The 13,372-nt window shown below is 39.0% G+C and overlaps 1 protein-coding gene across 1 annotated transcript in view; it reads left to right on the top strand.

Moving 5' to 3' along the window:
• Positions 1-1,332: 1,332 nt before the first annotated feature.
• Positions 1,333-13,372, top strand: part of Neto (Neuropilin and tolloid-like) — a 59,730-nt gene continuing 47,690 nt past the window's right edge. The window contains exon 1 of the mRNA XM_022842359.2: positions 1,333-3,202. Coding sequence (XP_022698094.1) covers positions 3,118-3,202 — 85 coding nt within the window. The 5' untranslated portion in view covers positions 1,333-3,117. The remainder of the gene's footprint in view (positions 3,203-13,372) is intronic.

The raw sequence follows: 13,372 nt of genomic DNA, 5'->3' as shown, positions 1-13,372 counted from the left end.
GTAGTTTTAAATAAATAGATAGGATTATATGTAATAGAGGCTTTATTTGTTATTACTATTCCAGCAGCGATTTTTTTGGAAACACTACAGATCGTGAGATACTCTTATACCAAAGTGTATAATAAATAATTCTCGATTGACCGAATATTTAGATTTGTAATTGACTATATAGATTTCCACCTTCGCAGCACTGCATAAAAATATTTATAAAGTTCATCTATTCTGTTCTATTTTATTAGCAACTTTGTTATGTGCAACTGTTAAGTCAGAGTATAAGTGAACAATAAAAGAACTTTGGCATTAAACGAACCCTTTACCTACCCATAAAGTGTATTTTGTGAGTATGCATATTCGCTAAAGTTGTCCTTTTTTTGGTGACAATACTCCATGGTAGTAATAATGATGCATGAAATGGATTAAATAATGTCCCTCATTGCAAACGAAAATTCTCTCGGTAATAAGATCATTCAGTGATTGTCTTCCAAAAAATAGCCCTGAAACGTTAAGTAATTTGTTAAGTTAAACAGATTTAACGATTAACAGAGGTTCTTTTCTTCAAAATAATCTTCTTTTTGATGACGTTTTAACTACTTGGCGAAGAGAACCTCACAAGTGCGAAGATGATAGCTAGCAGAACTAGAAAAGTTAATGGTGACATTGCCAGGTGGTTTTTTTCCATTATAAAGATATAAGGGTGATACCAAGCTGGGGTTGATCTGGTCAGTTTTATGTGTTTTTGAGGGTATAGTTAATGCATATCTCAGTAACTTCATTTCACAGAGGTAAGTGAACCAACGCGAAAGCTTGTTGCGGTGTACTACAGCATCTACGATATTTTGAAGAATTCAGCCTACTGTGAAAAGTTTCCACGAAGCTTTAGCTTTTTTGAGCCCTAGCGCGCTGCAACTCGGCCAATTGGTCCCCGGCTGTTGGGACATGGTCTCATGTTGTTTCCTAATGTAACAATGTAATGTGATCCAGCGCTACGTCCCCAAGTAGTCTCCGGCAACCCCGTAAGGCCGTTCATGCGGCCACCGCCCATGCGGTTTCTAGATGGCTGCCTGCTGCCATATACTAGGGGCCTATAGTATTCCGTAGCGCTGGAGCTGCATGTATTAGCTGTGCTCGCGGGCTCTCCTTGGTCGGTGGTGGTCCCGCCAAGCTCTCAGGCCGTCGCGCGCGCCCTCTGCCGGGTGGCCGTATCTAAGCGGGCGCTCTGGGCATGCGCCTGGCTGCTCTCTGCATCTTCTCTCAAACAACAGAGTGCGGCCCAATTTGAGCCAATAGCTCGAGACGAGTGAACAGCGATTCGAGCCGGTTACGTGTGTGTGGTCCTGGTGTTATAGCCCAAGACTAAATTAATCTAAGCATTGGAATACTGGTGTGAGTAGCTGTGATGCGCAGGTGGCCCAACAGCCAGTCGGGCCCCCGACCCCCGAGGGCCCCCGAGCAAACAAGTCGACCTGCTGCTGGTCATCGCTGAACAGGCAGGCTGCAAGTTACAGATACAGCAACAAAGGCAGCGAACGTTTTTAGTAATCCTATTCGGTCGGTGCTTATGGCCTGCTATTAACAATTCTACCTATTTTCGAGCAGTGACATCAAGCGTAAAGTATAAGAATTCTAACCACGGCGAGTAGCTTCTTACGGCAAGGCTAGATTGGAGGGAAAGTAGGAGTGGAGAACCTGTTTAATGTGGTGGTGAAAGCTCTGCTCTCGACGCTTTCGCGCGGCAATGACCTCACGCATGGAACAATTTCAACCGGTTTGCTATAGTTCTACGTGGTGACCGAAATCCGCATACACTTGTAGGCATCAATACAAACGAAATTATCCGGAGCGTTAAATTTCGCCTGACGCCTTCCCGAATTATACCAACTCCTAGGGACGGTCGGATCGTACACACCTTTTGTCACTTGGGACGGAAGCCCCCTCCCCCCCTCTTTGGGCACTACGGAGCACGGCTTTAGCACTATTTACTTTGCAGGCCATTCGCCTTGGAGGTGAACGTAGTGTGATAGTGACATTTGACAACGCCGACTGCTCTTATCACTACAGCGTACCAATTGCATAGCTAGTCGTTTTCCGTACAACTAACACTGTGGTTTTTTAGTATTGAGATATGTGTTAATATGTACTTTTGTTCCATTGATCAACTCTAACGCAATCGCCATCTGTAGACTGACTAGCTCCAATGCATCCATGTCTCGGGTACTTTTTCCTCTACGGCTGCTGTGCATTTTGGTGGTTCAAGACACACTCGTCTAATAGTGTTTCATATTTATTTCCGAACTGCAAAGCCATACAACATCGATAGAGGCAAAAAAGCTGGTCGATCGCGCTAGATTTGGCTTTAAGTTTTACGAAACCAGGTCGCGGAGGTACAATCAAGCAAATCAAGGGAGTCGAAGTTTAGCCACGTTGAAAGAGATTTGAATGGCACATAGGCAATCGCAAAGGACGTAAGCTATGTCACAATCTGCATAAGCGCTAAAACTAAGGCTAGCAAAAGAATTACTACGGAGAGTGCTCCTGAGATCTCGAAATATATTCGCTATTATTTGCAATATTGCCATTCGGGGAGCAAGCACAAAGTATTTACAATCAATTCAAGCTTGTAAGTTTTTACAACGTTTCGCAGTAATTGACACTGCCGATATAAATGTCGCCTGATTTATTACGCAATTATTGTTATCTGTGATTAAAGTAGTTTTGATTTAGATTAGAGCTATCCGTGTCTAAAATCTATTTGCAAGTAGCCAACTATCAGAGGACCGGGTGCATTTGTAAGCTAGTCAAGTCGTTACATTAAATAAATCGTTAATGGTGCTCTACCTGGTTTTGTGATGACGAGCCCCGTGAGACGGTGGACATTTGGCTCAATATGAAAAAAAGCTAAAACGAGCAGCTGTATTTCGGTCGGCCAGTAATTATAATTTTGCATTAAAACAAACTATTACGCCATCACATAATCTGGGGAGAAGTACACGAAATAACTTTAGTGCAAAAAGAACGAATACAAAAAAGAAATTTCGGAGTATCAGCCACATGAGAAAACAGTTGCCAACTGACAGCTAAAAGTGTAGTGTGCAGTGAAAGGCAGTTTATTTCGTTGAAATGTGCCCATTAGATATGAGCTATTTGTCGCAACGGTGGGCTCTCGCCTACTGGCTTCTTTGCACTTATGTCATCTCTGTAATGGGTAAGTCTAGCTTTTTTCCAGACTCATCAAACAAAAGCTCATCGTTATCATTTGTAGCGCATTGGCATATAGAAATCTGTAAATTGTAATTGATATGGTTCAACAAATTTCACAGACCACCAAGAAGGAAAAAATAAAATAAACCGAAGTTTATTAGGTTTAGTTTATAACGTAATGATTGGACTATTCGTGAGCGCTACTAGGTTGACTAACCCGTCATACATCACCAAGCAGATAAATTAACAACGTGGAAGATACCGAATTTATATAGCTAAAGAAAAATAACGAATAAGTTGAATAATTAGTTCTCTGCTTTTACCTAAATCCTCCACTTTACTCTATAACCATTTCTTTCAACCCATGCTGGTGAGATTCGAAACAGGGACATGTTTTCAGTTACCAGACTTGACAGAAGTAATTCCGAATACTTCTTCCTACTGAGATAACGATTAAGAATGAGGTAATGAGAGAAAAAAATGACGTTGAGGATTCATTAGTCTGCTCGCAGCGATTCTTATCACTGCGAAGAACCTCTCTCTCACATGAGCACTATGCGCTCGGAAGGATTATCTTACTGCAGCCTAGCTACAAAAAAAATCACATTGAGACAATTAAAATATGTGAGAAAGAGATATATAAGAAGGGAATTAGATTTGCGAAAACGACTACACAGACAGACAGACAGACAGACAGACAGACTGACTGACTGACCGATCGTTGCCTGCTTGCTCATTTATGACTGTTGTCGGCCTCTGCGCAACGTAGAGTGAGCTATAAGAAATAACCTCAGAGTTTTGAGTATGATTCGATTATTCTAGCTAATGAATATTTCTTACATTTATAATCTCTCATTAATATCAACATTGAGTTCAAGTTGTGTTTAGAAGACTGAAAACTTGATTCGCATTTGTACTTGTATCACCGGCTAATCCTCACTTGTCTTACGAGGTTCGTGGATACACGGCGCGTCTTACGTGACAGCGAACGTGCCCTTACTTAGAAGCTGCTTTCTTGCTTTTCGGCGACTGTTTTTTTCGGCAGTGCTTGCGGAGAAGCCTCGTTGCCATTTTCTTTGAATTCGATCGTTGTCATCCTTAGGCGCGGAGATAGCTAAGGAAAGGTTTCGGCTGTAGCTTTGCTCCTTGCCTCTCGAAACCACGAGCAGCGAATTGTGAGCACCTACCAGTACAGGCTTGCGAGGCTCCAAGCAAAAACGACACAGGATGCCTGAAGGGGAAGTTCTGTTCACATCAAAAAGGAGGAAACTGCAGCAGGAATGCGAAGGATGTGGCTGAACACAGGCAGCCTTGGTTGTTAGAAACCCTTCCTGCAGACTCTATTCAATGCTGACGTCAACTTAATTGTAGAAGTGGGTACGCGAAAAAAACGGAGAAGACAAAAATGGGTTACTAAGAGGCATTTCTGATACTATGAAACCTCTGCTTTTTTGGAGCCTGTCATAGCCGTCATTTTCTCCTATACTTTAATGTTTTTACACGCTAAAAGGAAACTGGGAGCTGCAACGATAGTAAGAAAATTTGCAGTTGAATTCCCATAGATCCTATTTAATAGCACTGTTATATTCATTCGCTGGTGTATGCTTGTTAATAGTAGATTAACAAAAGCATAATTTACTGTTTTTTAATTTCGATTTCCAAAAATGCTTCGACCCTGTGCAAATACAAAGGCTGCGTTTTGTAAAAATGGAAAACAGATTTTGCAATCGTACCGTTTAGATAAGCATGTGATTATGGTAGAAAAAGTATCAAGTTATATTTAGATTATTTTTATATGAGAGATATTCAATTACGTGTAGTTTACAGGCCTGATTAGAATACATAATTTCCATTCCGCGTCCAAATCTGCTAATTCACAAAATGTTTAATGTAACGTTCATTCTCTCTTTGATAAATGCTACCAGTATTAACACAGGGTAATTATTTTGCTTCTAATGTTTACTTTAAAAAATATCGTGATAGTGAATGATACTATCGTAGATTTTTTATAAGACTAGATTGGGCTGCGAACGTATGCATATTTTTAATACGATAAAAAAAAGTGAGTTATTGCGCACACAAGGTGACGTTTTATTGAATGTAGTGTATATCCAGTTTCAGCTACTTATATTTTCTTGCGTTAAAAAGGGACGTTTGTCTTATTTAAACGCACCACTGTGTCGTACGTCACAAAAATTGACAAAAAAGTCAAAAATTGACTTAAAAAAAGGATTTAGAACAAAAATGTTTAGAGGACGTGAACCTTCCTATTTTCTAAGACGAAAATCTATCTCATAAACAGGACAATCAACTGGAACACTCATTAGCCAATATAAATATTTACCTCTACTAAATTTTGTTTGTAAAAATTAGGATTGTTCATGCAATTAACATGAATAAATCTTTTTTTACGCTCCTCTTTATATATCAAGGTTTTCTACGAGCACTTTTACTATATAAATCATCCGGTAGCTCAGATAATGTTACTAATACTTTTAACATGAGAACTGCAGAAGGCCATGGGAAATGAGAAATTCGAGCGATCTTTGAGTACGAGTTTTATTTAGAAACTACAACGGCAGAGACAGCTTTTTTTGTAAGCCTTGTATTTGGTTAAGGATTAATTAGAGTAAAGTAGAAGCATCGTGAATCACATCATTAAGAATTCCAGGAAAAGAATTTTTGAATTTGAAAATGAATTTTATGGAAGACCCTATGTAAAAATGAACAGTGACGTATTCGAAGCTGTGGTAGAAGCCGACCCATCTCAAGGTTTACGGCTAGCACGCGGAAACACCATAATTTTTGACCCCGGCCTAATAAAGTAAAAACATTAGACAAATAGGTGCCGCACGATTTAAGCAAGAATCAGGCGTCTGCGTTTCTTTACTCTCGCTTTATAACAGTGGTCTATTATTACATTGGATTCTAACTTGTGATGAATTAATCTTCTACTATCGCAGACGGTCACATTAGTGAGTGGGTGCAAGGGAGCCTGTGGGAGACAATATCTTATGGTGTTTGTTTGGCAATCACTGCAGATGCTATCCACTAATTTTATAAGTCCTGTTTAAAAGTACTGCTGAAGTGTACAATCAGCAGGTGGTGGAGACGATGAACAAGTTGTGCGTTAAGCAGTCAGGATTATTAAACGAAGCTAAACTACTCTTATTACTAACAACGCTTGACCTCAAATCGCAAGGATTAAGATGGCAAAATTATTCGGGCTATAGTCGCCACACACGCCAGTCATAGCTTCTACAGGCTACCATTTTTTTTTAAACCTCGATAAGTTCATAAAAAAATTGTTTAAATCTCAACGTGACGTCGAAGCCATTTATTGATACTTGACAAACTCTCCTACTTCATAAGACTTGGCGGCGGAAAGAGAAAGATCCAATCAAATGCCAAAAAGTCATATATAATGACAGCGCATATTTTGAAAGAGAAGAATTGTACGTATGAAAAAGTTGGCAGGCTAGAGCGCAGTATATCGCATTTTGTACTAAAACACTTAATATGTCTATATTTATTAAGCTATAAGACCTTTTAGTTAACATTTTTAGGTTGTGGCACATGACTTTAGATTCTTCTCACCGTTTTCCATCATTTATCAGCTGGTATCGGTAAGTTAGAAAATTAGAGATTTCCTTACTCAGTGTTGTTCCTATGCCAACGATATCGCATTCACGGCAGCCTTCGGTCAAAACAGTCTAAAAGATTGCAGGGGACTGTGAAAATTATAAGCTAAGCTTTTGAATGGTTCGGACGGGAGCGCTCCGTATGACAATCAAAGCTATGAGAAGTGCAAATGCGATATGCCTATGATTCGTCTCATAGTGTGTAATCAGTAAGCTTGCATAGTTCTACCTTAAAGGAATCTTTACCAGATTTCATGTAAGTAAAGTCGATCCTTCCAGAATCTCGTATGATATACATAATATTATATTGTTTCTTCCTAAAAATATCTCGTCTACATACCTTAAAATCAACAAGGTTATTTTGCAAGTGTAAACCCGCATGACTGCCTACATCACTAATCATTGGGTCAGTACGCGGGTTTAAGAGCGCAGTGAGCAACTTCCCCCTCGTGGGGAAAAATAATTGCAGGAGGAATCCATACTATGCTGCATGATCCAACTGTCTGCTAAAAAATATAGTATAGCCAAGAAATCTCAAGGTACTACACTGTTCGATCCCAAAGTGTTGCTTACAAAAACTAACGAGTTCAAAAACTTACCTTTCACTCAGATGTTGATAACCGGCAACATCATAATCGATTCTTGCAGGCCGATTTTACCACTATCTGCCTCTTCCTGTTTATGTCAATAACTAATTGGAAGAAATAAGGAAGAAATTGACGATAAAGCTACTTCGAATAGAATCGCTGATGAGAATTCGGCCCCGGGAATAACCGATATGTCGACTCAAGTGTAGCAAAGGGGTTATCAATTGTGCTGACTCAGATTTTGGCAGAGCGTCGTAATACATGCACAAAGTGGATTCCTCGAACTAAAAATTTCTTTTGCTAACCAAAGATAGTTTGCGTATCTTCGAAGGTGGATGTTGAAGCAGTGCTGCACGTAGGACGCGTCGACGTCTTACATTCTCACAGGAATCAATCTGCCGTCAATGATCCTTATGGCAAGATTAAGAGTTTAGTCTTTTTGTGCCGGAATATGTGTTTCGCTTATGTGTTCGCTTTATCCAAACGATCAGGAGCACTTCTTTTCGAGATCGTCTCAATATAGCAAACCATGTTTTGCAGACGCTACTTCAAAACGAAGACGCGTTGATTTATAGTCACCCATAGAAACACTGGACAATGTTTCTACGGATAACTGTCCGTGAGAGGAACCTGGAGCGCAATTGCATTTACTTAGTAAATGGGAAATACAATGGAAAACGCAATTGGAATTCGAACTCGTCAATCCATTAGTCGGTGTGTGTTCTCGTCACAAACTTGTCCTTACATCTCACATCAACAGCACGGTGTAATCGTTCTCACACTCCATCGTCAGTATTTCAGGAAGAAAGCTCTGCCGTCCTCTTTCTTATCGCATACCAACAGGCTATATTGCGAATCATCGACATTATATAATTAAAAGGACTTGTTTAACTTTCGAATAATATCTGTTATGACCGTACTGTCCGCATATATATATACCGTATACCGCATCAGTCGAGCTCCAGAAAGCCACTAAAGCTATTCCAGGTGCCTCTAAGGAATGGGCAATCATGATCATGGGAATTCTGATCGACTGTGAATGATGATGAACGATGAAATGTGATTCATGATCCTCTGCAGACATCCATTTAAACAAAAGCAAGCTCTTGCAAAATAATAGTAATGTTTTTAAAAGTTTGCTCCTCGATGCATAATTTGTCTACAAGCCCGAGAAGGGTGACAGCCTACACAGATGGCGCCTTTTTCACCGACTCGCTATTATTATTACCACAGAGGTTTATTTACGTGATAATTTCTGACATCAAGCTGTCGCATAATAATCGTCGTTTGGCCTTTCCACAAAATCACGATTCAAACGGACGTGGAGTTTTAAAACTGGATAAAAACTTCGGAATACTTCCTGGCGGAGATCACATTTAACGTTGAAGCTGTTGCCGTTAATGTTTATTCCAATGACAGCATCGTGCGCTTTTTATACTGCTACCCAATGCGATGGTCTGTTTCGGACTTGTCGAATAAGAAACTTCTTTGAAATATTTAACCAGCTGTGCGACATAGTGGAACTTAGATAGACATCTACAAATACTTATGCATCTCGGATATACTCTACTACTTACTATTTCTATCCTCGATATAAAGAAGGTTTCTTTAATTGGAGTTCGGTATCAACTCTACGCCGACTATTGGAAGCCATATGGTCCCTTCCATAACGACGGCGCTCCCTCATTTTTTTAGCGGGTAATCAACGTTGTGCTCACGTAACCAAGAACATGATCATTTCTATAGAATAGTGAGTGGCTATATGCTTTCTACGAACAATCACCTCTGTAGTAACAGTCACACACCAAAGTTTCGTTTTGATCTTAGTATTAACTAAATAAATAAATCAACGTCAATCACAACTAATTTTATTTCTAAATTGATAAAATTAGACTAGCTCTTCAGCCTACATCTGAATTGTAAACCTTAATATGCTAATCGGATTACGATGATTCAGTAATATATCACCCTTCATTAGCATGCTAAATAATTATTAATCTCCCTAACTTGGCGCATTAAGGCCAAATTTGAATATTCTGATCCAATAGCTTTTCCGTTTTTATATTGTTTCTTGCTGAATGCTGTCATTATCGTGCTTTTTGTAGTTTAATAGGTAGAACATACAACAGAGTTCAGATATATTATATGGCCAAAGGCGATAAACACGATTTTCTTCATTTCTTTCATTCTACGCGTCCTAGAACAGAAGAAGAACAGAAGAACTTTAAATCCTTCAAACAACATCATACAAACTAAGTTATAATTACTGTTTAGTTTCCTGTTTGTAATATTTCACACAATTGACCTTCGCTTAATTACTTATTCTAGGTTTAACCTTAGTTCGGATCCGTCGCTCCTCATTATCGACCTTGGATACATTGACGAATCCAGCTTTACACCCTACTCTTTCCGGCGAAATGGAAAGTAGAGAGTGGTCCGTTCGTACATTCTTAATGTACAAGAATCCCGTGAGAAGGTCTTTCTTGAGTACATTATAATAGTACAAGTACCAATGATCTAAAGGTTTATATAGAAAAATACGTTTTCAAAATTTGAATAAGAAAATTTTCTAGGTAAATGGTAAGCAGTGCTACTTATACCACGTCCTGACCTAATGCTTAATGGCAGAACCAAACGTGAAATTCTAAACAGTTATTAATACGCAAGGTTACTTGTGCAACGCATAGAATTGAGTTCTTGTATGCCTGGTGCGACCCTGGGTATTGGCGGTGCCGCTCTGGGTTCAAAAAGTTACCGATTTGGGTTCGAACAACTCTTTAACCAGCAGGTAGTACTATCCACATATAACATCGTGGTATTTCAGTCTTCATGGAACTCAGTTTTTATATATTTGTATCAAACTGCGGTTTTACCATGCATGTTGGTTGGAAATTGCTAATACCTTATCGAGCTGTGGCTGATGAGAAGTTTCATAATTGGAATGCAATATATTGACAATTTCCGTAGGCCTAGTCATCTGCTAGTCGAATGGCTAGTTACACTTTCTATATGTCTGTAGCTCATTTTGCAGCTTTGAGTCTCCGGCCTTTTTCTGTCCTATGTACAGCAGTGTATAAACTCTGACAGTGTCTGTATCCTCTCTTAGTAGTATCATCGTATGAACAACTAGAAGCGCTGGATCGGGGATAACAGTGCAACTGCTACCAAAAAACAATTTGTATTGTCTCAAAAATCAATTAAGCCAAACCAATTCTGGTGTAATCAAATCTTCAACTTCAAGTTGCTGGAACTCTCACAAGACCGTAGCATTCTAAAGCTACGTCTCTTGCTGCCAATACAATTACCGGGTTCACATTCAGTGAGCTACAAGACGACCATAGAAAATTCGGTTAAGAAGTTCCAGCCCTTCATATGATTGTAGCCTTTGAATCAACTACAGAGTGTAGATAGTAACGAACGTTATCTGTTGACTGATATAACTAAAGATACATATACATGTGGGTGTGACTTCCTCTCTCTTTTCCCATTTCGGCAATTGAGCAAATCTAGCTGAGCAAACTGCGAATGACTTGTAGACCGCAAGTACGTATTACTCGCATTTAGACAAAAGAGCTTGCAGCATAAGCAGCAAATCTCGATAAGAACATTCATGCTAAACGTACGCGCGTATCGAAACCTAAAAGCAAGTATACGTAATGTATATCATTTATTCAGGCGATTCTTGTATTAGCTATCCAAAGTTTTCAATGAATTTTCATGTCTAGAAACAACTATTATGGATTTCAAAAACGGATAAGCAAGATTGCCGCAGTGAACATCTAAATCTTAGTGCTTGCAGCAACTTATATGAGATGCACATAAATTTACTGTTAAACAATCTATAGTGATTGCACTTACTTGTACCGTAAATCTCCCTATCGAAATATTTTGTGTTTATTTTCTTCCAGCGAGTTACACAATTAGTTTTCAAGTGCCGTATGCATCAGGTCGCGATTTCCTGTTGTTCCTGATGTTGGCTTCGATCGATGACTATAACCTTCTGTCGATCTATTGAGACCTTCGATCTTTCTCAGATCCCAAGGCAGAAAAAACCATATACTCACTGTAGTCAGAATCCTAAATAACTTTTTTCACCTGAAAAACTTTCACCTATACTAATTGGTAACATGCTTGATTAGGTTTAACCCGAAAATTAGGATATTAAAGAGCACTAAGTTAGGGCTCTCTCTGTTCAAGCCAGGTTATCTTGCCATATCTTTATAGATAGAGCGAAGTAACCTGCAATTAAATTAACCTGTAAAACTGCAACCTTTTCATAGTTCAACTGAACAGCTGACCGAAAGGGGTTTGCGTGATATCTGTTTATCGCCGTATGCTGATTCCCATAAGTTGCATCTTGCAAAATGAAATCTAACCTATAACACCAGCTTGAACCCACATTCTTCTTGAACCTGGCCGACTCCTCCCTTATCTTTAGGTAGCTTAAGGATAGTTTTCTATCACAAAACTTCTGAGAAATCAATTGTCACTCCTGTGTATAAGAAATGATTACACACCGAACTTGAGAACTACAACATACCTTCTTACAGTTTTCTACATTTACACACTAATTCGTTATAGGCGTCATTTTGCGCATTTCTTATCTGGAATCCTTTCGTGCCTCCTAACAAGTCGACCATGAATATTATTTGGTAAAATGTTAGCTTAGTTCTGAATCTATTTACTTGTTCGAATATTCGTGGCTGTAGCGAATGAACCTTTCTCTGAGTTCCGATCTATCGATGCTTCCTAGAGGCATTTGCTGGGCCCTTTAAGGTATACTATATTTCCTATGAATTCAAAATTTCCTTACGCAATAAAACAACTCTCTTATCTGCAGATTTAGACATTTGTTAACGTCCCTGATGACAATATCGTTCTGCGAAAAACGATGGGCTGCACTTCGAGTCGATGCATCACAAACGAGAAGATAATATTCATACCAAGTATGTTATTTTTAAAAAAGAACCCAATGGTACAGGCTGGTCATTAAACGTGTAGCCAATGGCCAAAATACTAAAAATCTTCAATTCACTCTTGAAACATGAGATTTGCGGCATATGGTGCTGAAATAGCTAACACTGTATCACGTCTTTCATGAGCACTTATAACTGAAGATAGCTATATTAATTGCAAGTTATATGGATGCTCATCATACTGCAATGGTGTTTAAGCATCTTTTTTACGAAAGCATATTACGCATCTACGACGAACCCAAAATTGATTTCCAGAACAATTAACTTACAGCTGTAAATACATCTCATATATAATTGATTCTTTCAAGGATCTAGATGTATATGCACCGAGTAACAAAAGACAGTGGAATAACCTTAAAGTAACGATAGGGGCGGTAATCAAATAATCCTCACTGGTTCTCGTAAATGTGATGACCTGAAACGCTTGCTTAAGTTGCTGCTTCAATGAAGGAGATTAGTACCACATAATATTACAGTGCAAGACGTTGCAAGCAATATGTTTGCATCGCTCATGTCGCTACAAATGAAGTAAATTTTTTTCTAATGCTTTTAGCTTACTTTTTAAATAAAGGATGTTTTGGATTGTGTTATGTGATCCGAAGCGCTTCCAGAAGAATATTCGTAATTTAACCCTCAATTACTGGCGCCATGTGCCATTATTCTCGACTTATTGCAAAACGGCTGTTTTCATAGACACGCCAAATTTTAACTTAATCAAATCATAGATTAAAATACTTGTTTCCTTTCCAGGTTACTAATACCTCATACATTAACCCAGCTAATTTTCGAGACTTCGTTAACATTTCCCAGCTATAAGAAGTCTACGATTTAATAAAACGCCTTGTATGTAGTAAGTAACCTCGGAAACCTTGAAGTCTTCAATGTTTATCAATCATTCTCTGAACATGCCGAGATAGTTGAGGTATATTTTAAGCGCTGGCCCCAAACTAAGCCGACCTCGTTGTAACCT

Source organism: Varroa jacobsoni, unplaced genomic scaffold (genome assembly GCF_002532875.2).
Source record: "Varroa jacobsoni isolate VJ856 unplaced genomic scaffold, vjacob_1.0 scaffold_986, whole genome shotgun sequence".
Lineage (NCBI taxonomy): Eukaryota > Metazoa > Arthropoda > Arachnida > Mesostigmata > Varroidae > Varroa > Varroa jacobsoni.
This window is presented reverse-complemented; position numbering and strand designations above follow the sequence as displayed.